The sequence below is a fragment of the Chiloscyllium punctatum genome, chromosome 31, assembly GCF_047496795.1.
Source record: "Chiloscyllium punctatum isolate Juve2018m chromosome 31, sChiPun1.3, whole genome shotgun sequence".
Taxonomy (NCBI): domain Eukaryota; kingdom Metazoa; phylum Chordata; class Chondrichthyes; order Orectolobiformes; family Hemiscylliidae; genus Chiloscyllium; species Chiloscyllium punctatum.
Genome location: NC_092769.1, coordinates 66,592,663 through 66,618,416, shown reverse-complemented (window position 1 = coordinate 66,618,416; position 25,754 = coordinate 66,592,663). Strand labels below are relative to the sequence as shown.

Here is a 25,754-nt window from a genome sequence, read left to right as displayed (position 1 = left end):
AGAAGAAAAATGCGATGTCGCAACGTGTGTGGAGGCTGGTACAACTGCAACATTTAAAATGCATCTGGATGGGTATATGAATAGGAAGGTTTCAGAGAGAAAAGGGCCAAATGCTGGCAAATGGGACTAGATTAATTTCGGATATCTGGTCGGCATGGTTGAGTTGAACCGAAGTGTCTGTTTCTGTGTGGAAGTGGGTGCTGCAGATGCTGGAGATTAGAGTCATGGTTAGAGTGGTGCTGGAAAAGCACAGCAGGTCAGGCAGCATCCGAGGAGCAGGAAAATCGACATGTTGGGCAAAAGCCCTTTTATCAGGATGAAGGCCTGATGAAGGGCTTTTGCCCGAAATGTCGATTTTCCTGCTCCTCAGATGCTGCCTGACCTGCTGTGCTTTTCCAGCACCACTCTGATCTTGACTCTGTACTGTCCGTCTCTATGGCTGCAGCTGCCTTTAACCTCATCGACCCTCTCTGTTCCTTTGTCAGAAAACTCAGTCATGCTCGCTGATTTGCCTTCAACTAATCTGACCTAGCTTTCCCGTTCGAACCAAGTGAACAGTTAATTATGTCCCGGCTTATCAAGGACTCCTCCAACCACCAAAGTTAAAATTACTGCCCTTTTGACCGGTGTGCTTGTCCCCTGACCAGCCCTCTAACAGTTCTCCAAAGTCCTCTCACATGGCCCTCCTATGTACAGAGGATGGGAAGGTTAAGGTCAGTGTCGCTGCCAATCTCAAGGTGACTGCCATCCAGGCAGACTTTAAATCCCTGCTCTTAACTAATTGTAAACCCCATCCCGTTTCTCAAACGCCACAAGTTAGTGGGTGTTTACATCCTTGGTCAAGGCAGTCGCAAAGTGCACATTGAGTGCTTCAGATGTGCCGTCTGCCTCTACCTCTCAGGTCCTTCATCTGTTTCCCTCTTCAACTACAGCCCTTCCCAGTACCAGCTTTACGATGTAACCGAAACGTGTGCTTACGAACAAGCTCGTGTTGGATATGTTTGCTCTTTCCAACCATCATAATGAAGGAAGACTAAATTAACATGTGTGAAGGCTTGCCCAAGATCACCCTGGACTGTAAACTGGTTTCAGCATTTGTTTCTTACGGAATCCAAGTTTAGTTCTGCAGATGTGTTTCTGTTCTTTGTTCCTGATTCGAAGCAGGCAGTTCATTCTGGGAATGTATTGCAGAGAGGTACTTCTGAGAATTTGAAAATGCGACGGTCATTTCGAACCAACCTTCCACATCTTGGGATTTACTCGAGGGATTCGATTTTCTCTGTCACCTTCTTCCGGGCAAAGATCGCTTTCTGCTGTCAGTGTTAAAATGGAGAGATTCTTCCCCCCCCCCCCCACCCCCACCCCCACCCCCCCATTCCAGCCACCCCAAACTGGACAGCGCCCAAGAGGACTTTCTTCAAGAGAATGTCACAGTGGGGAGTAGTTGCTATTAATCAGGCGAGTGTAGCAAAGTGATGAATAATCATTTCTGATCATGCCAGTTGGTTTTGCCTGGTTTAACCCCAAATGTGATACGGTACATACCACGCTATGACCTCCCCCACCCCCTGTCCTGACTTGGAAATATATCCGTCACTGTTGCTGCTTCAAAATCCTGGAATTCCCTCCCTCATAGAGTCCTGCAAATAGCCCATCAAAAACAAATTCCCAACTCTTCTAATCCCATTTTGCAGCATTGGCTCATAGTTCTGTAGGTCTTGTTCTTCGGGCTAAAAGGATGGAAGGGAATGTTGAGTGACCAGTCTTGATCATACAGACTGGTGAAGCTAATAGGACTATACACAGACTGAAGGGACTGTACACATCTATGACTATGAGAAAGTGGCTCACCATCACCTCATCCAGGGCAATTATGGGATGGGCATATTCTGGATCTAGCCGGCTGCATGGACCTCCCATGAAAGAATATGTTTTTAAAAAAAGATAGGATAAAAGCTCCTATGGCTTCCGATCAGGAGGTGACTCCCATATACACAAGCTCTCACATACACACTCTCACATGTATAGACTCTCACGTGTACGCACTCACACATACACACACTCACATGTGAATACGCCCTCACACGTACACACTCTCATGTGTAGACCATAAGACATAGGAGTGGAAGTAAGGCCATTCGGCCCATCGAGTCCACTCTGCCATTCAATCATGGCTGATGGGCATTTCAACTCCACTTACCCGTATTCTTCCCGTAGCCCTTAATTCCTTGTGACATCAAGAATTTATCAATTTCTGCCTTGAAGACATTTAGCGTCCCAGCCTCCACTGTACACACTCTCATACTCAGACTCTCACATATACACACTCTCACATGTACACACTTCCTCACATATGCACATCCTCTCTCTTGGACATACTCAAATGTACACACTTTCTCATGTACACAAACTTTCAAATATATACACACTCTCACATGTACACACAATCTCACATGTACAGACACAATTATACACTCTCATATATATATATATACATGGTCTCACATGCACATACACTCTCACACATACACTTTCATGTACACCTCACATGTAAACTCACACGTACATGCACGCTCACAGGTACACACTCTTTCACGTACACACTCTCACATGTACACTCTCACATACGCACACTCTCATGTATGCACATTCTCACGTACACACACATGAACACACTCTCACATGAACACACTCTCCCATGTACACACCTTCAAACATATATACTCTCTCATGTACACACTTTCACATCTACACATACACTCACACATACACACACTGTCACATGTGCACACACCCACTCAAATGGACGCATACATCCCCTGTCCAAGGCAGGGGGGGATGTGGTGTGGGAGGGGAGCCCTTGTGACAATGTAAAAGATCCCAGATTTAGTCACCATCAGCACGTGGCAGTGTCTGCTTGCAACTTGACCTTAACAACACCCTCCGAACCCATTGGTGGGAGTGAGTCGGCCTTAAGAGACTAAGGAAAAGTAGAAGGATTTTATTTGGGAAAGGAAAAACCGGGGATTTCTCTCGGATCTCCAGCCAAAATGTATCCCTCTGGGCCAAAAGAGGTTTGCTCACATTCCTTTTGCTTGTGTCGTCAGTGGAAGAAACAGATCGAATGTGAATGCAGGAAACTTCCACTTGTCCTGAACCAAAGTTGAATTGTGAAATTTATTTCCAGTAACACTGTGCTGGTACTCTGCTGGAGCCCGAAAGAAATCAGTCAACGTGGTTTTGAAATTTTAGACTGTTCCTCAACGCCTCCAAAGGCTTTCCTTTTGTGAGTGGGGGAGACTGAGCTTTCCTCGCTCCTGAGGGATGTGTTTCCACATCCACCACCACCTCCCCAAACAGCCTGGCTCCCATTTTAAGATTCTGCCCATCCCTCCACCCTTGTTCTGGACCCTTCCCCATCATCAGAGGAAATAGGGTCACTGAAGAAAAACTGCTTCAATCATCTTAAGCCCCTCAATCAGACCATCCCCTTAATCTTCCCCATTCATAAAGTTGCGCAGCTTGGAAACAGACCGTTCTGCCCAACCCGTCCATGCTGACCAGATATCCTAAATTAATCTAGTCCCATTTGGCTCCTAAGCCCTTCCTATCCATGTACCCATCCAGATGCCTTTTAAATGTTGTAATTGTACAATCCTCCACCACTTCCTCTGGCAGCTCATTCCATACACGTACCACCCTCTGTATGAAAAGGTTGCCCCTCAGGTCTCTTTTAAATCCTTCCCCTCTCACCTTAAGCCTATGCCCTCTACTTTTGGACTCCCCCCACACAGGGGAAAATACCTTGTCTATTTATCCCATCCATGCCCTTCATAATTTTATAAACCTCTATAAGGTCACCTCTCAGCCTCCAATGCTCCAGGGAAACCAGCCCTAGCCTATTCAACCTCTCCCTATAGGTCAAGTCTTCCAGCCCTGGCAACATCTGGTAAATCCTTTCTGAACCCTTTCAAATATAACAGCATGATACCTAATAACAGGGAGATCAGAATTGAATGCAGGATTCCAAAAGTGGCCTTTGTCCAGTCCAGTATAGCCACAGCATGACCTCGTAACTCCTACACTCAATGCACTGACCAAATAAAGGCAAGCACACCAAACACCTTCTTCACCACCCTATCTACCTGTGACTCCATCTTCAAGGAACCAAGAACCTGCTGCCCAAGATCTCTTTGTTCAGTAACACTCCCCAGGACCATACCATGAAATGTATAAGTCCACTTGAGGGACCACAAGTCCAGCCTCTTCAGTTGTGCAACCCTTTCACCTCCTGGGTGATGTTGTACTGAAGCCCCTCTGATACCTTGCCCGTTGCCCGAAAGATGGCACCTCGAACACTTCTTGAAGTTTGGGCCTGGATTAGTCGCTCAGATCTATAGATCGGGGCATGAATTGATGACCTTCCGATTCAGAGACTGTTATGAGAATTAAGCCCATGGCAGCCATGACTAATGCCCCTCTCCCCACCTTGAAAGCAAACCCATTAACTTCGTCCCATTACAAGTATCGTTTGATACAGGACTGTGGGAGGGAGAACAGGACTGTGTGTATAATTTGGGGATTAATGCAGGGCTTTGGAGAGGGTGTGGGCAGAGGGATAACCTTGAAGATTATCAAGGGTAGGGGGGAGACAATGGAGCAGATTTTTTTTTGTTATTCACTGAGAGGATGTTGGCTTCGCTGGCTGGGTCAGTATTTATTGCCCTGTCCCTAGTTGTCCCTTGAGAAGCTGCCTTCTTGAACCACTGCAGTCCAGCTGCTATGACCTGCAAGGGAGAGAATTCCAGGACTTTGACCCAGCGACAGTGGTGATTGTATTTCCAAGTTAGGATGGTAAGTGGCTTAGAGGGGAAGTGCTCGTGGGTTTGGAAAGTGTGTCTAAGGATCTTTGGAGAATTTCTTTGTTTAGCAACACTCTGCTGCTACTGAGTAAGAGTGGTGGAAGGGGTGGATGTGGTACTGGTCAAGTAGGGCTGCTTTGTCCCAGAGAGTCATAGAATCGTACAGCACAGAGCCAGGTCATTTGGCCCAAACTGATCTCAGCTATCTGTCGGAATAACAGGGTGGTTATGGTAGGGGAGTTGAACTTTCTAAACATACACTGGGACTGCCATAGTGTTAAGGGTTCAGATAGAGAGGAACTTGTTAAGTGTGTCCAAGACAATTTTCTGATTCAGCATGTGGATGTACCTACTTGAGAAGGTGCAAAACTTGACCTACTCTTGGGAAATAAGGCAGGGCAGATGACTGAGGTGTCACTGGGGGAGCACTTTGGGGCCAGCGACCATAATTCTATTAGATTTTAAAATGTGATGGAAAAGGAGAGGCTGGATCGAAAAGTTGAAGGTCTAAATTGGAGGAAGGCTAATTTTGACGGTATTGGGCAAGAATTTTCAAAAGCTGATTGGGGGCAGATCTTCACAGATAAAGGGACGGCTGGAAAACGGGAAGCCTTCAGAAATGAGATAACAAGAGTCCAGAGACAGTATATTCCTGTTAGGGTGACAGGAAAGGCTGGTAGGTATAGGGAATGCTGGATGACTAAAGAAATTGAGTGTTTGGTTAAGAAAAAGAAGGAAGCATATGTAAGGTATAGACAGGATAGAGCGAGTGAATCCTTAAGAAGAATATAAAGGCAGTAGGAGTATACTTAAGAGGGAAATCAGGAGGGCAAGAAGGGGACATGAGATAGCTTTGGCAAATAGAGTCAAGGAGAATCCAAAAGGTTTTTACAAAGACATTAAGGACAGAAGGGTAACTAGGGAGAGAATAGGGCCTCTCAAAGATCAGCAAGGCAGCCTTTGTGTGGAGCCGCAGGAGATGGGGGAGATACTAAACGAGTATTTTGTATCAGTGTTTACTGTGGAAAAGGATATGGAAGATATAGAATGTAGGGAAATAGATGGTGACATCTTGAAAAATGTCCATGTTACAGAGGAGGACGTGCTAGATCTTGACATGCATAAAAGTGGACAAATCCCCAGGACCTGATCAGGTGTACCCTTGTACTCTGAGGGCAGCTAAGGAAGTGATTGCTGGGCCTCTTGCTGAGATATTTGTATCATCGATAGTCACAGGTGAGGTGCCGGAAGACTGGAGGTTGGCAAATGTAGTGCCACTGTTTAAGAAGGGCGGTAAGGACAAACCAGGGAACTATAGACCAGTGAGCCTGATGTTGGTGGTGGGCAAGTTGTTGGAGGGAATCCTGAGGGACAGGATGTACATGTATTTGGAAAGGCAAGGACTGATTCGGGATAGTCAACATGGCTTTGTGCGTGGGAAATCATGTCTCACAAACTTGATGGAGTTTTTTGAAGAAGTAACAAAGAGGATTGATGAGGGCAGAGCAGTAGATGTGATCTATATGGACTTCAGTAAGGCGTTCGACAAGGTTCCCCATGGGAGACTGATTAGCAAGGTTAGATCTCATGGAATACAGGGAGAACTAGCCATTTGGATACAGAACTGGCTCAAAGGTAGAAGACAGAGGGTGGTGGTGGAGGGTTGTTTTTCAGACTGGAGGCCTGTGACCAGTGGAGTGCCACAAGGATTGGTGCTGGGTCCTCTACCTTTTGTCATTTACATAAATGATTTGGATGCGAGCATGAGAGGTACAGTTAGTAAGTTTGCCGATGACACCAAAATTGGAGGTGTAGTGGACAGCGAAGAGGGTTACCTCAGATTACAGCAGGATCTGGACCAGATGGGCCAATGGGCTGAGAAGTGGCAGATGGAGTTTAATTCAGATAAATGTGAGGTGCTGCATTTTGGGAAAGCAAATCTTAGCAGGACAGATACACTTAATGGTAAGGTCCTAGGGAGTGTTGCTGAACAAAGAGACCTTGGAGTGCAGGTTCGTAGCTCCTTGAAAGTGGAGTCACAGGTAGATAGGATAGTGAAGAAGGCGTTTGGTATGCTTTCCTTTATTGGTCAGTGTATTGAGTATAGGATTGGGAGCCATGTTGCGGCTGTACAGGACATTGGTTAGGCCACTTTTGGAATTTTGCATGTAATTCTGGTCTCCTTCCTATTGGAAAGATGTTGTGAAACTTGAAAGGGTTCAGAAAAGATTTACAAGGATGTTGCCAGGGTTGGAGGATTTGAACTATCGGGAGAGGTTGAATAGGCTGGGGCTGTTTTCCCTGAATCGTTAGAGGCTGAGGGTGACTTTATAGAAGTTTTTAAAATCATGAAGGGCATGGATATGGTAAATAGACAAAGTTTTTACCCTGGGGTGGGGGAGTCCAGTACTAGAGTGCGTAGGTTTAGGGTGAGAGTGGAAAGATATAAAAGAGACCAAAGGGGCAACTTTTTCATGCAGAGGATGGTACATGTATGATTAGATTAGATTCCCTACAGTATGGAAACAGGCCATTTGGCCCAACAAGTCGACACCGACCCTCCAAAGAGCAATCCACCCAGACCCATTCCCCTACCCTACATATATTCCTGACTAATGTACCTAACACTACGGACAATTTAGCACGGCCAATTTACCCTAACCTGCACATCTTTGGGCACTATGGGACAATTTAGCACGGCCAATCCACCCTAACCTGCACATCTCTGGGCACTATGGGACAATTTAGCACCACCAATCCATCCTAACCTGCACATCTCTGGGCACTATGGGACAATTTAGCATGGCCAATTCACCTTAACCTGCACATCTTTGGACTGTGGGAGGAAACCGGAGCACCCGGAGGAAACCCCCCACAGACACGGGGGAGAATGTGCAAACTCCACACAGTCGCCTGAGGCTGGAATCGAACCTGGGTCCCTGGTGCTGTGAGGCAGCAGTGCTAACCTCTGAGCCCTGCGCTGCCCACGTATGGAATGAGTTGCCAGAGGAGGTGGTGGAGGCTAGTAAAATTGCAACATTGAAAAGGCATCTGGATGGGGACATGAATAGGGAGGTTTGGAGGGATGGTGGTCGGTGGGACTAGATTGGGTTGGGATATCTGGCCAGCATGGACGGGTTGGACCGAAGGGTCTGTTTCTGTGCTGTATATCTCTATGACTCTATGGTCAATGCTAGCCAATTGTCCGTCTGTACTAACCCCAGTTCCTTGTACTTGACCCACATCCTCCTAATCCAAGCTTCTTGAGTGTTGTTGAGCGATCTATCCAGGGGAAGTGGGGAATCTCCCACCACACTCCTGACTTGTGCCTTGTGGATGATGGAGTCAAGAGGGGAGTTACTCACCACAGTATTCCTAACCTCTGACCTGCTTTGTAACCATTGTCTGACTCAAAAAAAAACAATTTCTAACACTTGTATTGTATCTCTTAGTCTCTCTTATTTCTGGCTGAATCAGGCTTATTATGATTGACTGGAAACAGGATTTGAGAGTCTGCTGCGCTCTGCAAAGTTAGTCAAAGGTTTCTGAAAGGAAGTTGTAAAAGGATTAAGTGAAAGTTGTAAACATATAAGCTCTTGTTGAAACAGGGAGTTAACACTACAAAGTACACTGGCAGCTACAGAGTCTGATTGAAGATTAAGTTGTGTACCAGTACTATAGACATAAAGTGAGCTAAAAGCTGTCAAACAAGAAAGACTACTATACCAAATTTACAGCACTAAACGCCATTTAGCCAGTCAGGTTTGTGCTGTTTTTTTGAGAAGAACAATCCAAACTAATCCCACTGTCCCACTCTCCCCATGTCCCTGTATCAATCCCAAACGAATCCAACTGAACTGCTCTCTCCCCATAGCCCTGCATCGATCCCCAAACTAATCCCACTGCCCCACTCTCTCCCCATAGCGCTGTATCAATCCCAAACTAATCCCACTGCCCCACTCTCTCCCCATAGCCCTGTATCAATCCCCAAACTAATCCCACTGCCCCACACTCTCCCCATAGCCCTGCATCGATCCCCAAACTAATCCCACTGCCCCACTCTCTCCCCATAGCCCTGTATCAATCCCCAAACTAATCCCACTGCCCCACTCTCTCTCCATAACCCTGTATCGATCCCCAAACTAATCCCACTGCCCCACACTCTCCCCATAGCCCTGTATCAATCCCCAAACTAATCCCACTGCCCCACTCTCTCCATAACCCTGTATCGATCCCCAAACTAATCCCACTGCCCCACACTCTCCCCATAGCCCTGTATCAATCCCCAAACTAATCCCACTGCCCTGCTCTCTCCCCATAGCCCTGTATCAATCCCCAAACTAATCCCACTGCCCTGCTCTCTCCCCATAGCCCTGTATCAATCCCCAAACTAATCCCACTGCCCTGCTCTCTCCCCGTAGCCCTGTATCAATCCCCAAACTAATCCCACTGCCCTGCTCTCTCCCTATAGCCTTGTATCAATCCCCAAACTAATCCCACTGCCCTACTCTCTCCCCATAGCCCTGTATCAATCCCCAACCTTATCCCACTGCCCTGCTCTCTCCCCATAGCCCTGTATCAATCCCCAACCTTATCCCACTGCCCTGCTCTCTCCCTATAGCCTTGTATCAATCCCCAAACTAATCCCACTGCCCTACTCTCTCCCCATAGCCCTGTATCAATCCCCAAAGTAATCCCACTGGCCTGCTCTCTCCCTATAGCCTTGTATCAATCCCCAAACGAATCCCAATGCCCCACTCTCCCCATAGCCCTGTATCAATCCCCAAACTAATCCCACTGTCCCACACTCTCCCCATAGCCCTGTATCAATCCCCAAACTAATCCCACTGCCCCACTCTCTCCCCATAGCCCTGTATCGATCCCCAAACTAATCCCACTGCCCCACCCTCTCCCCATAGCCCTGTATCAATCCCCAAACTAATCCCACTGCCCCACTCTCTCCCCATATCCTTGTATCAATCCCCAAACTAATCCCACTGCCCCACTCTCTCCCCATATCCCTGTATCGATCCCCAAACTAATCCCACTGCCCCACTCTCTCTCCATAGCCCTGTATCAATCCCCAAACTAATCCCACTGCCCCACTCTCTCCCCATAGCCCTGTATCAATCCCCAAACTAATCCCACTGCCCCACTCTCTCCCCATGGCCCTGTATCGATCCCCAAACTAATCCCACTGCCCCACTCTCTCCCTATAGCCTTGTATCAATCCCCAAACTAATCCCACTGGCCCACTCTCACCCCATAGCCCTGTATCAATCCCTAAACTAATCCCACTGCCCCACTCTCACCCCATAGCCCTGTATCAATCCCCAAACTAATCCCACTGCCCCACTCTCACCCCATAGCCCTGTATCAATCCCCAAACTAATCCCACTGCCCCACTCTCACCCCATAGCCCTGTATCAATCCCCAAACTGTGGGCGGCACGGTGGCACAGTGGTTAGCACTGCTGCCTCACAGCACCAGAGACCTGGGTTCAATTCCCGCCTCAGGCGACTGACTGTGTGGAGTTTGCACATTCACCCCGTGTCTGCGTGGGTTTCCTCCGGGTGCTCCAGTTTCCTCCCACAGTCCAAAGATGTGCAGGTCAGGTGAATTGGCCATGCTAAATTGTCCGTAGTGGTAGGTAAGGGGTAGATGTAGATGTAGGGGTAGGGGTGGGTTGCGCTTCGACGGGTCGGTGTGGACTTGTTGGGCCGAAGGGCCTGTTTCCACACTGTAAATAATCTAATCTAATCCCACTGCCCTGCTCTCTCTCCATATCCTTGTATCAATCCCCAAACTAATCCCACTGACCCACTCTCTCCCCATGGCCCTGTATCATTCCCTAAAATAATCCCACTGACCCACTCTCACCCCATAGCCCTGTATCAATCCCCAAACTAATCCCACTGCCTCACTCTCTCCCCATGTCCCTGTATCAATCCCCAAACTAATCCCACTGCCCCACTCTCTCTCCATAGCCCTGTATCAATCCCCAAACTAATCCCACTGCCCCACACTCCCCATAGCCCTGTATCAATCCCAAACTAATCCCACTGTCCCACACTCTCCCCATAGCCCTGTATCAATCCCCAAACTAATCCCACTGTCCCACACTCTCCCCATAGCCCTGTATCAATCCCCAAACTAATCCCACTGCCCCACTCTCTCCCTATATCCTTGTATCAGTCCCCAAACTAATCCCACTGACCCACTCTCTCCCCATGGCCCTGTATCAATCCCCAAACTAATCCCACTGCCCCACTCTCACCCCATAGCCCTGTATCAATCCCCAAACTAATCCCACTGCCCCACTCTCTCCCCATAGCCCTGTATCAATCCCCAAACTAATCCCACTGCCTCACTCTCTCCCCATGTTCCTGTATCAATCCCCAAACTAATCCCACTGCCCCACTCTCTCTCCATAGCCCTGTATCAATCCCCAAACTAATCCCACTGCCCCACACTCCCCATAGCCCTGTATCAATCCCCAAACTAATCCCACTGCCCCACTCTCTCCCCATAGTCCTGTATCAATCCCCAAACTAATCCCACTACCCCACTCTCTCCCCATAGCTCAGGATCAATCTCCAAACTAATCCCCTCGCAAAATTGGAATTACTGGATGTCTGGGCAAACTCTGCCCTAGCGAGTTGGAGATGTGAGACAAGTACGGGTCCTTCCTGTGTGAAATTATTGATGTGTAGCCCCTCCAGGCCACTTATCTGTAACAACGTGTAATTATGATGCCTCTGCAGTCAAATAGCCACCTCGTGCACACTGTCAAGTTGTGGTAATCAGCCTTGTGTAGGTACACCTCTTTGCCGGGTCTAAGTACAGCCTTCTATCCCACTATAACCCAACCCAACACTGCCAAGGTCTGACATCTGCACAGAATAGACTGATGTGACTACGGACTGAGACCACGTGGTGCACTAAGCCAATGCCAGCTTATCATCTATCCTGATTAGATTAGATTACTTACAGTGTGGAAACAGGCCCTTCGGCCCAACAAGTCCACACCGACCCTCCAAAGAGCAATCCACCCAGACCCGTTTCCCTACATTTACCTTTTCACCTAACACTACGGGCAATTTAGCACAGCCAATTCACCCTAACCTGCACACCTTTGGACTGTGGGAGGAAACTGGAGCACCCGGAGGAAACCCCACACAGACACAGGGAGAATGTGCAAACTCCACACAAACAGTTGCCCGAGGCGGGAATTGAACCCGGATCCCTGGTGCTGTGAGGCAGCAGTACTAACCACCGTGCCACCCATTAATTAGTCCCACATTATCCGCCAACTCTCCCCCCACGCCTTTGCTCTTTCTCCCGTAGGCCCTGCACGTTTATTACTCTCAAGTGTTGGAGGTGCCACTTTTCTGACAAGGCCCCCACCATCTTGCCCTCACAGGTGGGCTCAAAGAATCCCAGAAAGAACAGCAAAGGGGAGGAGGGGCTGGAGGAGGGGGCTTGGGCAAGCTGTCTGGTGTCCTATACACCCCCATCGGTCAACTGATCCAGGCTTGTTTGTGGGATCTTGCTGTGTACCGATTGCCAGCTGAGTTTCCAGCAAAAAGTCCTGTCACAGGCCTTAATGTTAAAACCCACCTTTTCGCAAAATGCTATCAATGACATGATGTCCAAGGCTGAGCGAGAGTCCTTTTAGAGACTCCCTTTATAATGCAAACCCAATGAGCCATCCTGAAGGTTTTAGTTGTTCTCAAAAGACTGAAATACAAGGAACAAGTGTGCACGAAATGTGGATAGAGACAGCCCTCAGCACCTCAAACACTGGTTCAGTCTTAACTAGAGTATTGTGTCCATTTGTGGGCCCTGGAAGGAGGGATAGGAAGGTTTTGCGGGGGGGGAATTGCTCATTCAGAGAGCTAGTAAAGGCTTCACTGGCCTAGCGACCTACTCCCGCCATGTAACCAATCTAAAAAAACCACCTGGTGCATGCAACACTGCCAAACTATGAGTTGGTATACTGACAATAGACAATAGATGCAGGAGTAGGCCATTCAGCCCTTCGAGCCTGCACCGCCATTCAATATGATCATGGCTGATCATTCCCAATCAGTATCCTGTTCCAGCCTTATCTCCATAACCCTTGACTCCACTATCTTTAAGAGCTCTATCCAATTCTTTCTTACTGTTTCAATAGGGGCCAACCAAAGAAAGCTGGAAATCACTGTTCCGCTCTAAGCAAAAACATTTAATCGGGTCTAGACAGTGGAAAAAACTCAAACGGTCAATGGAGCGTTTCAGAACGGGCATGGAAAATAAGCTCGAAAGGGTGGTGAAGGGTCAGTGGTGATAATGGAGGTCAGGCCCTGTCGTACCCACTGGTCTCGAAGAGTCTCTATCCTTACTGATATAACGACAGAAGAGGGGGGCAGACCATCAGGTATTCCAAACCCATCAATGGCCTACTGCCCAGACCTTTTGATTACTTTGGCCAGGCCCAGGAGCAGTCCAATTGAGGACATCTTCTTTTCCGCCGTCCCTCCACACGGAGAGCCCATTGGTCGAGGGCATTCAGAAATTTAAAAGAACCCATTGTTCTACGTGGGGGCGGGGCAGAACAATTCAGACCGTTAAGCATGCTGGCTCGGTGGTTCGCACTGCCGCCCTCACAGCAGCGCGGACCCAGGTTCGATTCCCGCCTCAGGCAACTCTCTGTGTGGAGTTTGCACATTCTCCCTGTGTCTGCGTGGGTTTCCTCAAAGGTATGGAACGAGCTGCCAGAGGAAGTGGTGGAGGCTGGTACAATGGCAATATTTACGAGGCGTTCAGATGGGGATATGAATAGGAAGGGTTTGGAGGGATATGGGCCGGGTGCTGGCAGGTGGGACTAGATTGGGTTAGGATATCTGGACGGGTTGGACCGAAGGGTCTGTTTCCGTGCTGTACATCTTTATGCCTCTATGTGCGGGGTCAGGTGAACTGGCCATACTAAATTGCCTGTCGTGTTAGGTACATTAGTCAGAGGGAAATGGGACTCTTCGGTGGGGCGGTGTGGACTTGTCGGGCCGAAGGGCCTGTTCCCACACTGCAGGGAATCTAACCTAATTTCAGGAGAAGGTCAAAGATGCTTTTTTAATGTTACCAAATTCTCTTTCTTTTTAAAGAAAGCTCCCAGTTTACAGGCAGAACCTGTTGAGATCTAACACACACAAAAGTACTGAGCTACTTGAGATATGCCTCCTTAAAAAAAAACGACGGGGCTCAAATTCTCGTCTTAATTTCCAGGATTTTACCATTTTTGCACAAGTCAGGGTTTTTTTTTTGCTAGACTATTTTAATCTCGACACGTGGGTGGCCTTGCCGGGCAATGTGAAAGAGAGAGAGAGAGATACACACAAATACACACACACACCAAATGAAATACTCTGAAAAGTAGAAGGAGGAGGAAATGATGGGACTTTCCCAGACACGTGACTTCTTATTAAGGCCGGATGAAATATTTTTCCATCACTGAGGGATCGGCTTACAGTCAAACGAAACTGCAGCTTCCTCATAAAAGGGATCTGACTGCGCTGGGGAAATTGGCAGCTTTGCAAGAGAGAGCTTCGAGCCGATTGAAGGGAAGGGAGGTCTCTCGCCTTTTGGAACACATTTTGAGCTGTTCTCACAGTCCTCCCTTACCCAGTACCTATATGAAGTTTCTCAGCCTCCCCACGCTCTGCAGCATGGCTGAAACAGCCCTGGACTTCTCCCCAGAATTTGAAACGGACGACTCCAGCCAGAACTCTGAAAAGGTAAGAGACCACACCGCCGCCTCCTCTCCTCCAGCAGCAGATTCTCTCTGACAATCAATTGACTCTTTACACGCGGAGAGTGTAAACCCAGTGCCAGGGTCATCGACAGCCAGGGCTCGTGTGGGCTTCACTGACCCACTCAGTGCCAGGTCAGCAAGGCAAAGGGCCAGTGCTCAGAGTGGCAATTTCAGTCTGTAATCTTTATTCTGAAGAAAGCAGAAAAATCTGTTGATTCTCAAAGTGACACAAGTTGCAACTGGCAATTCTCTGCAAACAGCAGTCCACCCATGCACACAGACTCAGTGATAGCTGAGGGAGTGCCGCACTGTCGGAGGGTCAGTGCTGAGGGAGTGCCGCACTGTCGGAGGGTCAGTACTGAGGGAGTGCCGCACTGTCGGAGGGTCAGTACTGAGGGAGCACTGCACTGTCAGAGGGTCAGTGCTGAGGGAGCGCCGCACTGTCAGAGGGTCAGTGCTGAGGGAGTGCCACACTGTCAGAGGGTCAGTGCTGAGGGAGTGCCACACTGTCAGAGGGTCAGTACTGAGGGAGTGCCACAATGTCAGAGGGTCAGTACTGAGGGAGCGCCGCACTGTCAGAGGGTCAGTACTGAGGGAGTGCCACAATGTCAGAGGGTCAGTGCTGAGGGAGTGCCACACTGTCAGAGGGTCAGTGCTGAGGGTGTGCCGCACTGTCAGAGGGTCAGTACTGAGGGAGTGCCGCACTGTCGGAGGGTCATTACTGAGGGAGTGCTGCACAGTTGGAGGGTCAGTGCTGAGGGAGTGCCGCACTGTGGGAGGGTCAGTACTGAGGGAGTGCCGCGCTGCCGGAGGGTCAGTGCTGAGGGAGCTCTGCACTGTCAAGGGTCAGTACTGAGGGAGTGCTGCACAGTTGGAGGGTCAGTGCTGAGGGAGCTCTGCACTGTCAGAGGATCAGTACTGAGGGAGTGCTGCACTGTCAGAGGGTCAGTACTGAGGGAGTGCCACACTGTCGGAGGGTCAGTACTGAGGGAGTGCTGCACTGTCAGAGGATCAGTACTGAGGGAGGTCTGCACTGTCGGAGGGTCAGTACTGAGGGAGCGCCGTGCAGTCGGAGGGTCAGTACTGAGGGAGCACCGCACAGTCAGAGGGTCAGTACTGAGGGAGTGCCGCACAGTCAGAGGGTCAGTACTGAGGGGGTGCTGCACTGTCGGAGGGTCAGTGCTGAGGGAGTGCCGCACTGTCGGAGGGTCAGTGCTGAGGGAGCGCCGCACTGTCGGAGGGTCAGTACTGAGGGAGCGCCACACTGTCAGAGGGTCAGTACTGAGGGAGTGCCGCACTGTCGGAGGGTCAGTACTGAGGGAGCGCCGCACTGTCGGAGGGTCAGTACTGAGGGAGCGCCACACTGTCAGAGGGTCAGTACTGAGGGAGTGCCGCACTGTCGGAGGGTCAGTACTGAGGGAGTGCCGCACTGTCAGAGGGTCAGTACTGAGGGAGTGCCGCACTGTCGGAGGGTCAGTACTGAGGGAGTGCCGCACTGTCAGAGGGTCAGTACTGAGGGAGCGCCGCACTGTCAGAGGGTCAGTACTGAGGGAGCGCCGCACTGTCGGAGGGTCAGTACTGAGGGAGCGCCACACTGTCAGAGGGTCAGTACTGAGGGAGTGCCGCACTGTCAGAGGGTCAGTACTGAGGGAGTGCCGCACTGTCGGAGGGTCAGTACTGAGGGAGTGCCGCACTGTCGGAGGGTCAGTACTGAGGGAGGGCCGCACTGTCGGAGGGTCAGTTCTGAGGGAGTGCCGCACTGTCGGAGGGTCAGTGCTGAGGGAGTGCCGCACTGTCGGAGGGTCAGTACTGAGGGGGTGCTGCACTGTCGGAGGGTCAGTACTGAGGGAGTGACGCACTGTCGGAGGGTCAGTGCTGAGGGAGGGCCGCACTGTCGGAGGGTCAGTGCTGAGGGAGTGCTGCACTGTCAGAGGGTCAGTACTGAGGGAGTGCCACAATGTCAGAGGGTCAGTACTGAGGGAGCGCCGCACTGTCAGAGGGTCAGTACTGAGGGAGTGCCACAATGTCAGAGGGTCAGTGCTGAGGGAGTGCCACACTGTCAGAGGGTCAGTGCTGAGGGTGTGCCGCACTGTCAGAGGGTCAGTACTGAGGGAGTGCCGCACTGTCGGAGGGTCATTACTGAGGGAGTGCTGCACAGTTGGAGGGTCAGTGCTGAGGGAGTGCCGCACTGTGGGAGGGTCAGTACTGAGGGAGTGCCGCGCTGCCGGAGGGTCAGTGCTGAGGGAGCTCTGCACTGTCAAGGGTCAGTACTGAGGGAGTGCTGCACAGTTGGAGGGTCAGTGCTGAGGGAGCTCTGCACTGTCAGAGGATCAGTACTGAGGGAGTGCTGCACTGTCAGAGGGTCAGTACTGAGGGAGTGCCACACTGTCGGAGGGTCAGTACTGAGGGAGTGCTGCACTGTCAGAGGATCAGTACTGAGGGAGGTCTGCACTGTCGGAGGGTCAGTACTGAGGGAGCGCCGTGCAGTCGGAGGGTCAGTACTGAGGGAGCACCGCACAGTCAGAGGGTCAGTACTGAGGGAGTGCCGCACAGTCAGAGGGTCAGTACTGAGGGGGTGCTGCACTGTCGGAGGGTCAGTGCTGAGGGAGTGCCGCACTGTCGGAGGGTCAGTGCTGAGGGAGCGCCGCACTGTCGGAGGGTCAGTACTGAGGGAGCGCCACACTGTCAGAGGGTCAGTACTGAGGGAGTGCCGCACTGTCGGAGGGTCAGTACTGAGGGAGCGCCGCACTGTCGGAGGGTCAGTACTGAGGGAGCGCCACACTGTCAGAGGGTCAGTACTGAGGGAGTGCCGCACTGTCGGAGGGTCAGTACTGAGGGAGTGCCGCACTGTCAGAGGGTCAGTACTGAGGGAGTGCCGCACTGTCGGAGGGTCAGTACTGAGGGAGTGCCGCACTGTCAGAGGGTCAGTACTGAGGGAGCGCCGCACTGTCAGAGGGTCAGTACTGAGGGAGCGCCGCACTGTCGGAGGGTCAGTACTGAGGGAGCGCCACACTGTCAGAGGGTCAGTACTGAGGGAGTGCCGCACTGTCAGAGGGTCAGTACTGAGGGAGTGCCGCACTGTCGGAGGGTCAGTACTGAGGGAGTGCCGCACTGTCGGAGGGTCAGTACTGAGGGAGGGCCGCACTGTCGGAGGGTCAGTTCTGAGGGAGTGCCGCACTGTCGGAGGGTCAGTGCTGAGGGAGTGCCGCACTGTCGGAGGGTCAGTACTGAGGGGGTGCTGCACTGTCGGAGGGTCAGTACTGAGGGAGTGACGCACTGTCGGAGGGTCAGTGCTGAGGGAGGGCCGCACTGTCGGAGGGTCAGTGCTGAGGGAGTGCTGCACTGTCAGAGGGTCAGTACTGAGGGAGTGCCGCACTGTCAGAGGGTCAGTACTGAGCGAGCGCCGCACTGTCGGAGGGTCAGTGCTGAGGGAGGGCCGCACTGTCGGAGGGTCAGTGCTGAGGGAGTGCTGCACAGTCAGGGGGTCAGTACTGAGGGAGTGCCGCACTGTCAGAGGGTCAGTACTGAGGGAGTGCCGCACTGTCGGAGGGTCAGTGCTGAGGGAGTGCCGCACTGTCGGAGGGTCAGTGCTGAGGGAGGGCCGCACTGTCGGAGGGTCAGTGCTGAGGGAGCGCCGCACTGTCGGAGGGTCAGTGCTGAGGGAGTGCCGCACTGTCGGAGGGTCAGTGCTGAGGGAGTGCTGCACAGTCAGGGGGTCAGTACTGAGGGAGTGCCGCACTGTTGGAGGGTCAGTGCTGAGGGAGTGCCGCACTGTCGGAGGGTCAGTGCTGAGGGAGTGCTGCACAGTCAGGGGGTCAGTACTGAGGGAGTGCCGCACTGTCGGAGGGTCAGTGCTGAGGGAGTGCTGCACAGTCAGGGGGTCAGTACTGAGGGAGTGCCGCACTGTCGGAGGGTCAGTGCTGAGGGAGTGCTGCACAGTCAGGGGGTCAGTACTGAGGGAGTGCCGCACTGTCAGAGGGTCAGTACTGAGGGAGTGCCGCACTGTCGGAGGGTCAGTGCTGAGGGAGTGCCACACTGTCAGAGGGTCAGTACTGAGGGAGTGCAGCACTGTCAGAGGGTCAGTACTGAGGGAGTGCCGCACTGTCAGAGGGTCAGTACTGAGGGAGTGCCACACTGTCAGAGGGTCAGTACTGAGGGAGTGCCGCACTGTCGGAGGGTCAGTACTGAGGGAGTGCCACACTGTCAGAGGGTCAGTACTGAGGGAGTGCAGCACTGTCAGAGGGTCAGTACTGAGGGAGTGCCGCACTGTCGGAGGGTCAGTACTGAAGGAGAGCCGCACTGTCGGAGGGTCAGTACTGAGGGAGTGTCGCACTGTCGGAGGGTCAGTACTGAGGGAGTGCAGCACTGTCGGAGGGTCAGTACTGAGGGAGTGCCGCACTGTCAGAGGGTCAGTACTGAGGGAGTGCCGCACTGTCGGAGGGTCAGTACTGAGGGAGTGCTGCACTGTCGGAGGGTCAGTACTGAGGGAGTGCTGCACTGTCGGAGGGTCAGTACTGAGGGGGTGCCGCACTGTCGGAGGGTCAGTACTGAGGGAGTGCTGCACTGTCGGAGGGTCAGTACTGAGGGGGTGCTGTGGAGGTTGCCATCCTTTGCATTGGATCTTAATCTGGAGGCCAAAGTGGCCCTCTCACAGGCAGAAGAGACTATTCAATAAAGGGGTGTGGTCTGATGGAGGGGTTAGAGTGCATCATGGCACCTTGGGGTTTTAACGTGCCCCTACATTAGCAGCGTAATGTGAGGATTTATTGCCGACCATGGACAGCGCTGAATGAAAACGAGACTTGAATATGTTGCTGAGGGGATACCAGGCTCCAATCTGCTGTGGGTTGAGTGGTGGAGGTGAGTAGTGCGAGGTCTTTCCAAAGCCTCCTGATACTGGAGGTGCACAGGGCTGTGTCCACTGTCAGATCAGCACCCAGTGCACAGCCGATCGGAAGCTGGGATTCCTGCCTCAGGGAGCGCTTTGGGTCAGGACTGGGCATATGTGTGCAGAGGGCAGGAGGGAGGGGGAACCGTTCCTCTGACCCTACGGTCACGAACGTTTTTCTCCTTGCACACGCAGGATTACGACGGGGATCATAAAAAACTGAGACGAAGGGAAAAGAACAGGATTGCAGCTCAAAAGAGCAGACAGAAACAGACACAGAGAGCAGACAGTCTGCACCAGGTAAGTCGTGACGCCCTCCGAGAATCCCTAGGGTGGAAGCAGGCCATTCGAGTCAACAGTGATCCTCTGAAGAACATCCCTACCAGATCCAGCCGCCCCCAGCCTATCCCTGTAACCCTGCGTTTCCCAGGGGGTGGTGCGTGTATGGAATGAGCTGCCAGAGGAAGTGTTGCAGACACATTTAAAAGGCATCAGGATGGGTATATGAATAGGAAGGGTTTAGAGGGATAGGGGTCAGGTGCTGGCAAATGGGACTAGATACGGTTAGGATATCTGGTTGGGATGGATAAGTTGGACTGAAAGGTCTGTTCATCTCAGACTCTCTGACTCAGTCGCTTGTTCCCGCTTTCTCCCCCATACCCTTTGCTCCCTTTAGCCCTAAAAACTATATCTAACTCCTTCATGAAAACATTCAAAGTTTTGCTCTCAAGCATTTTCTGTGATAAAGAATTCCATTGGGTTCTCCCCACTCTCTGGGGGAAGACATTTCTCCCCATCTCAGTCCAAAACGGCCCATCCCGTAATCCTTAGCCTGTGACCCCCTGGTTCTGGATTCTCCAGGTCATCAGGAACATCCTTTCTATGTTTACCCTGTCTAGTCCTGTTCGAATGGTAAAGGTTTCTATGCATTTTTCTAAACTCAAGCGAATATAGTCCCAAGCAATCCAGTTTCTCTTCATATAATGGTAGGGTCCTAGGGAGTGTTGCTGAACAAAGAGACCTTGGAGTGCAGGTTCATAGCTCCTTGAAAGTGGGGTCACAGGGAGATAGGATAGTGAAGAAGGCGTTTGGTACGCTTTCCTTTATTGGTCAGAGTATTGAGTACAGGAGTTGGGAGGTCATGTTGCGGCTGTCCAGGACGTTGGTTAGGCCACTGTTGGAATATTGCGTGTGATTCTGGTCTCCTTCCTATTGGAAAGATGTTGTGAAACTTCAAAGGGTTCAGAAAGGATTTACAAGGATGTTGCCAGGGGTTGGAGGATTTCAGGAGGAGAGGCTGAACAGGCTGGGGCTGTTTTCCCTGGAGCGTCAGAGGCTGAGGGGTGACCTTATAGAGGTTTATAAAACCATGAGGGGCATGGATAGGGTAAATAGGCAAAGTCTTTTCCCTGGGGTCAGGGAGTCCAGAACTAGAGGGGCATAGGTTTAGGGTGAGAGGGGTAAGATATAAAAGAGACCTAAGGGGCAACTTTTTCACGCAGAGGGTGGTACATGTATGGAATGAGCTGCCAGAGGAAGTGGTAGAGGCTGGTACAATTACAACATTTAAAAGGCATTTGGATGGGTATGTGAATAGGAAGGGTTTAGAGGGATATGGGCTGGGTGCTGGCAGGTGGGACTAGATTGGGTTGGGATATCTGGTCGGCATGGACGGGTTGGACTGAAGAGTGTGTTTCTGTGCTGTACATCTCTATGACTCTATGAATATAGTCCCAAATAATCTAGTTTCTCTTCATTTGTCTCTCTTCATTCCCAGGAATCAATCTCCATTCTCTCAATTGCCCGAATTTTCTTCCTCAGATAAGGAGACGCAAACTGAATACAATACTCACTAAGGCCCCAGTACAATTGCAGCAAGACTTCCCTGTTCCTGTACTCAAATCCTCTCGCTATGAAGCCTCCTTCACTGCTTGGCACTTCCAACCTAGTTTACTGCATCAGGTGCTCCCAATCTGGCATTCTCTTCATCGGGGAGACGTAAACTTAGGGAACAGTTCGCCGAGCATCACATCAAGCTAACTAGAGCCAAAAGGACCCCCCCAGTCGCCACCCATTTTAATTCCCCTTCCCACTCCCTTTCCGATGTGACCATCCTTGGCCTCCTCCATTGCCACAACGAACTACACCGCAAATTGGAAGAACAACACCTCATCTTCCACCTGGGCAGCCCCTACACCCCGGAGGACTCAACATTGAATTCTCCAATTTCAAATAACCTCCCTCCCCAGCCCCCTCCCCCCTCCCCCTCCCTGCCACCAACTGGATTCATTCCTCCCATTGACCAACCAGGTCATACCCTCTACTTGTCTTCACCCACTTCCCCACCCTGCCCCCTTTTATCTGCAGCCCTCCCTACACTCACCCCCAGTCCTGATGAAGGGTTGCACCTGAAATGTCGACCTCTCCACATCCTGGTGCTGCCTGGCTTGCTGTGTTCTTCCAGCCTCCTGTTTGCTGTTTACCTTCAGTAACTGGTGTTCAAGGACACTCAGCTCTTGCTGCACCTCCCCCTCTCTCCCAATTTATGGCCTTTTAGATAATAATTGGCCTTCCTGTTTATTTACCAAAGTTGATAACCTCACATTTGTTGACATTGCGCTTCACCTGCCGTGCCTCTGCCCATTTGACCACTTGAATGGTGCCTGTGTGCGCTGCACCTAATCTCTGAGTCAGTGACTGTTTTACTTTCAGCAAGAATTGAATTTGCAAGGGGGTATCTGTTCCTTCTGTCTCTGGGTTATTGCTCCTTCCAGATCGACTTTAACAATGCGAAGTTTGGACACGAGGTGTGTGTGAGGTTAGGCTTGTAAGGAAGTGGTTAGTGACAAGTGTTGTAGCTGTGAGCAAGCATGTGAATCTAATCCTCTTGGCCCTGACTCGACTGAGAGAGCAGCCTGTCACTGGCGTGCTTTTGAAGGCAAAGCGGCGAATGGAGTTAGAGTAGATTCCCCTGTAGTGTGGAAATAGGCCCTTCGGCCCAACCAGTCCACACTGACCCTCTGAAGAGTAACCCACCCAGACTTACTTCCCTCTGACTGATGCATCGAACACTACGGGTAATTTAGCGTGGCCAATTCACCCTGACCTGCACGTCTTTGGACTGTGGGAGGAAACCGGAACACCCGGAGGAAACCCACGCAAAGGATGTGCAAACTCCACACAGACAGTCGCCGGAGGCTGGAATCGAACCTGGGACCCTGGTGCTGTGAGGTAGCAGTGCCAACCACTGAGCCACCGTGCCACCCATGTTTTCCCCACCGGTGTCTTCATGGGCTCGCGAGTGATGGGTAAAAGTCGGGGTATGGTCGTGCTCCACTGTGATACCGCCTCCCACCTCCAACGCCCAGTCGAATAACCCCACCGGGGCGAAGGGGTTTGTGAGGACACTTTGGAACAAGCAGAAGGGCAGGGTCAGGTGCCCGAACATTCTTCCTGTCAAAATATTCAAGAATCGTCAAGGAGCCAGGCTAGGGATTTTAAATGGTGTCATTCTGTCCAAAGAGCACAGGAACGAACATAGGATTTAAGAGCCAGAGTAGGCCCTTCAGCCCCTTGGTGAAAGTGAGGACTGCAGATGCTGGAGACGAGAGTCAAGATTCGAGCGGTGCTGGAAAAGCACAGCAGGTCATTCCCGATGAAGGGCTCCTGGCCGCAACGTCGATTTTCCTGTTCCCTCGGATGCTGCCTGACCTGCTGTGCTCTTTCAGCCCCTTGAGCTACCCTGGGCATTGAGACAGCATTCAGGAGCACTGAGATTCCCTTGCCAACTAACTGTTAAGAGTTAACCAAAGGCGCATTACAGCAGAAGCAATAGGAACAGGGTGAGGCCATTTGGTCCCTCGAGTCTCTCCTCCCATTCAATAGACAATAGAGGAGGCCATTCGGCCCTTTGAGCCAGCACCACCATTCACTATGATCATGGCTGATCATCCACAATCAGTATCCACTGTCTTGAAGAGCTCTATCCATCTCTTTCTTGAAAGTATCCAGAGACTGGGCCTCCACTGCCTTCTGGGGAAGAGCATTCCATACACCCACCACTCTCTTGGTGAAGAAGTTTCTCTTCAACTCTATTCTAAGTGGCCTCCCCCTTATTTTTAAACTGTGTCCTCTGGTTCAGGACTCACCCATCAGCGGAAACAGGCTTCCTGCCTCCAGAGTGTCCAATCCTTTAATACGTCTCAATCAGATCCCCTTTCATCCTTCTAAACTCAAGTGTATACCAGCCCAGTCGCTCCAATCTTGCGACATATGATAGTCCCGCCATTCCAGGAATTGACCTCGTGAACCTACGCTGCACTCCCTCAAATCGCCAGAATGTCCTTCTTCAAATTTGGAGACCAAAACTGTACACAGGTGCGGTCTTGTTCAGTAAGATCGCTCCCTGTTTGTGGCCCCCCTCCTGTCCATCTCCCATAATCCTTCACTCCACATTGATCAAAGGATCTGTCCAATGCAGTAATAAATAAATTTAAAGGCCCTCCTCCCACAGCGCTTTGGGCAAGAGAATTCCAGAGGTTAATGACTGTCTGAAAAGAAATATTTCTCCTCATCTCAGTCTTAAAAGGGGCGCCCTAATTCTTAAACCATGTTCCTTTGTCCTAGACTCTGTCATAAGAGGAAAATAACCTCTGAGCTCCCTCAGGATGGGGTGTCATACAGCACGGAAACAGACCCTTTGGTCCAACTCATTCACGCCAACCAGATATCCCAACCTAATCTAGTCCCATTTGCCAACACTTGGCCCATATCCCCCTCAACCCAGGTATGCCCAATAAGATCGCCTCTCATTCTTCCAATGGATACAGGCATAACCTGTTCAATGTCTCCTCATCAAACCACTCCCCCTCTTCTCCCCAGGAACCCACTGAGCAAACTTTCTTTGAACTGCTTCTGAAGCAATCCCGTATCCTTCCTTAGGTAAGGAGACCGAAGTGAAGAGGCCAGATGTGGTTTCACCTACAACCGCAGCAAAACTTTCACGCTCGATTCCTCGTGCGATAAATGCCAACATGCTATTTGCCTTCCTAACCACTTGCTGCACCTACATACTAAGGTTCTGTGATGGACTCATGCCACAGACTGGCACAGTATGGCACTTTGTTCCCATAATGCCCCCCCCTCCAACCCCGGCTCAACAGGTCAATGTACTAAAGCAGACCGAAGGGGGAGTGGAACAGTGGCTAAGTGATTGGCACTGCTGCCTGCCAGACCTGGGTTCGATTCCACCCTTGGGCGACTGTCTGTGTGGATTTTGTACATTCTTCCATCTGCGCGAATGGGTTTCCTGCCACAGTCCAGAAGCACGCACGTTGGTCGGAGCGGCCTTGTGGAATGGATGGGTGGATTAGCCAGGAAGGAGGAGGTCGATCTGGATAGGGCGCTCTTCAGATGGGCCGAATGGCCTCTTCCAGCACCGCAGGGGATTCTGTGAGCCGGGGAGGGGGTGGGGGAGTCGCGTTGCGGCTGGGTGCCTTAGCGTGAGCTGTCTCTGAGCGTGAGCTGTCTTGTGTTTGTCCCTTCAGGAGTACGAGCAGCTGGAGAGAGAGAACGCCTCGCTGAAGAAGGAAATCCAGGGCCTGCAGGATGAGCTGAAGCAGTGGAGGCAGGTTGTTCAGCAGCACGAGCCACACTGCTCCATGCTGCCCGCGCCTGGCACTGCCCTCATCGGCAAGCAACACGTCAACGTGACAGACTTCCTGGCTGAAGACTGGCAGAAAGCAGAGGTCATGATGTACTAGACTGCAGCTCTCTCTCAAGCGAGAGAGTGTTGGGGTGGTGGGGGGGTGGGGGTTGGTGGGGGTTAGGGTGCAATGGGGCTCAAGGGGGTGGGGTGGGGGTGGGGGGGCAGAATGTGAGGTAACTGTGGACTTCCAGCAGGCGCCATCCAGAAGCAGGTGGGCTCTGAAGCTCACCCTGACTCCCCTGCCTTACGATAAGTGACTCCCGACGACAACTGGAGTGAAGTTACTGGACCCGCAGCCGACAGGCACGTACGATGGGAGGAGAAGGAGGCCATTCTGCCCCTTGAGCCCGCCCCGTCCCTATCAGCTTTGTTCACAGACTCCCCAGAACGGTGGTAAGCGACGTGGACTGTGCAGCGTGACTTCGGAGCGATTTTTTTGGGGGGCAATCTCTGAAACGGGTTTGAGAATCCCGCGGTGGGAAAGAGGGGGGGGGGGGCTGCGGCACG

The 25,754-nt window shown here is 51.4% G+C and overlaps 1 protein-coding gene across 1 annotated transcript; it reads left to right on the top strand.

The window, feature by feature from the left end:
* Positions 1 to 14,343: 14,343 nt before the first annotated feature.
* batf2 (basic leucine zipper ATF-like transcription factor 2) lies at positions 14,344 to 25,330 on the top strand. The gene is made up of 3 exons (XM_072550775.1): positions 14,344 to 14,635; positions 19,736 to 19,840; positions 25,087 to 25,330. The coding sequence occupies exons 1-3, from the start codon at positions 14,534 to 14,536 to the stop codon at positions 25,300 to 25,302; spliced, it is 423 nt and encodes a 140-aa protein (XP_072406876.1). The 5' UTR covers positions 14,344 to 14,533; the 3' UTR covers positions 25,303 to 25,330.
* The last annotated feature ends 424 nt before the right edge of the window (positions 25,331 to 25,754 follow it).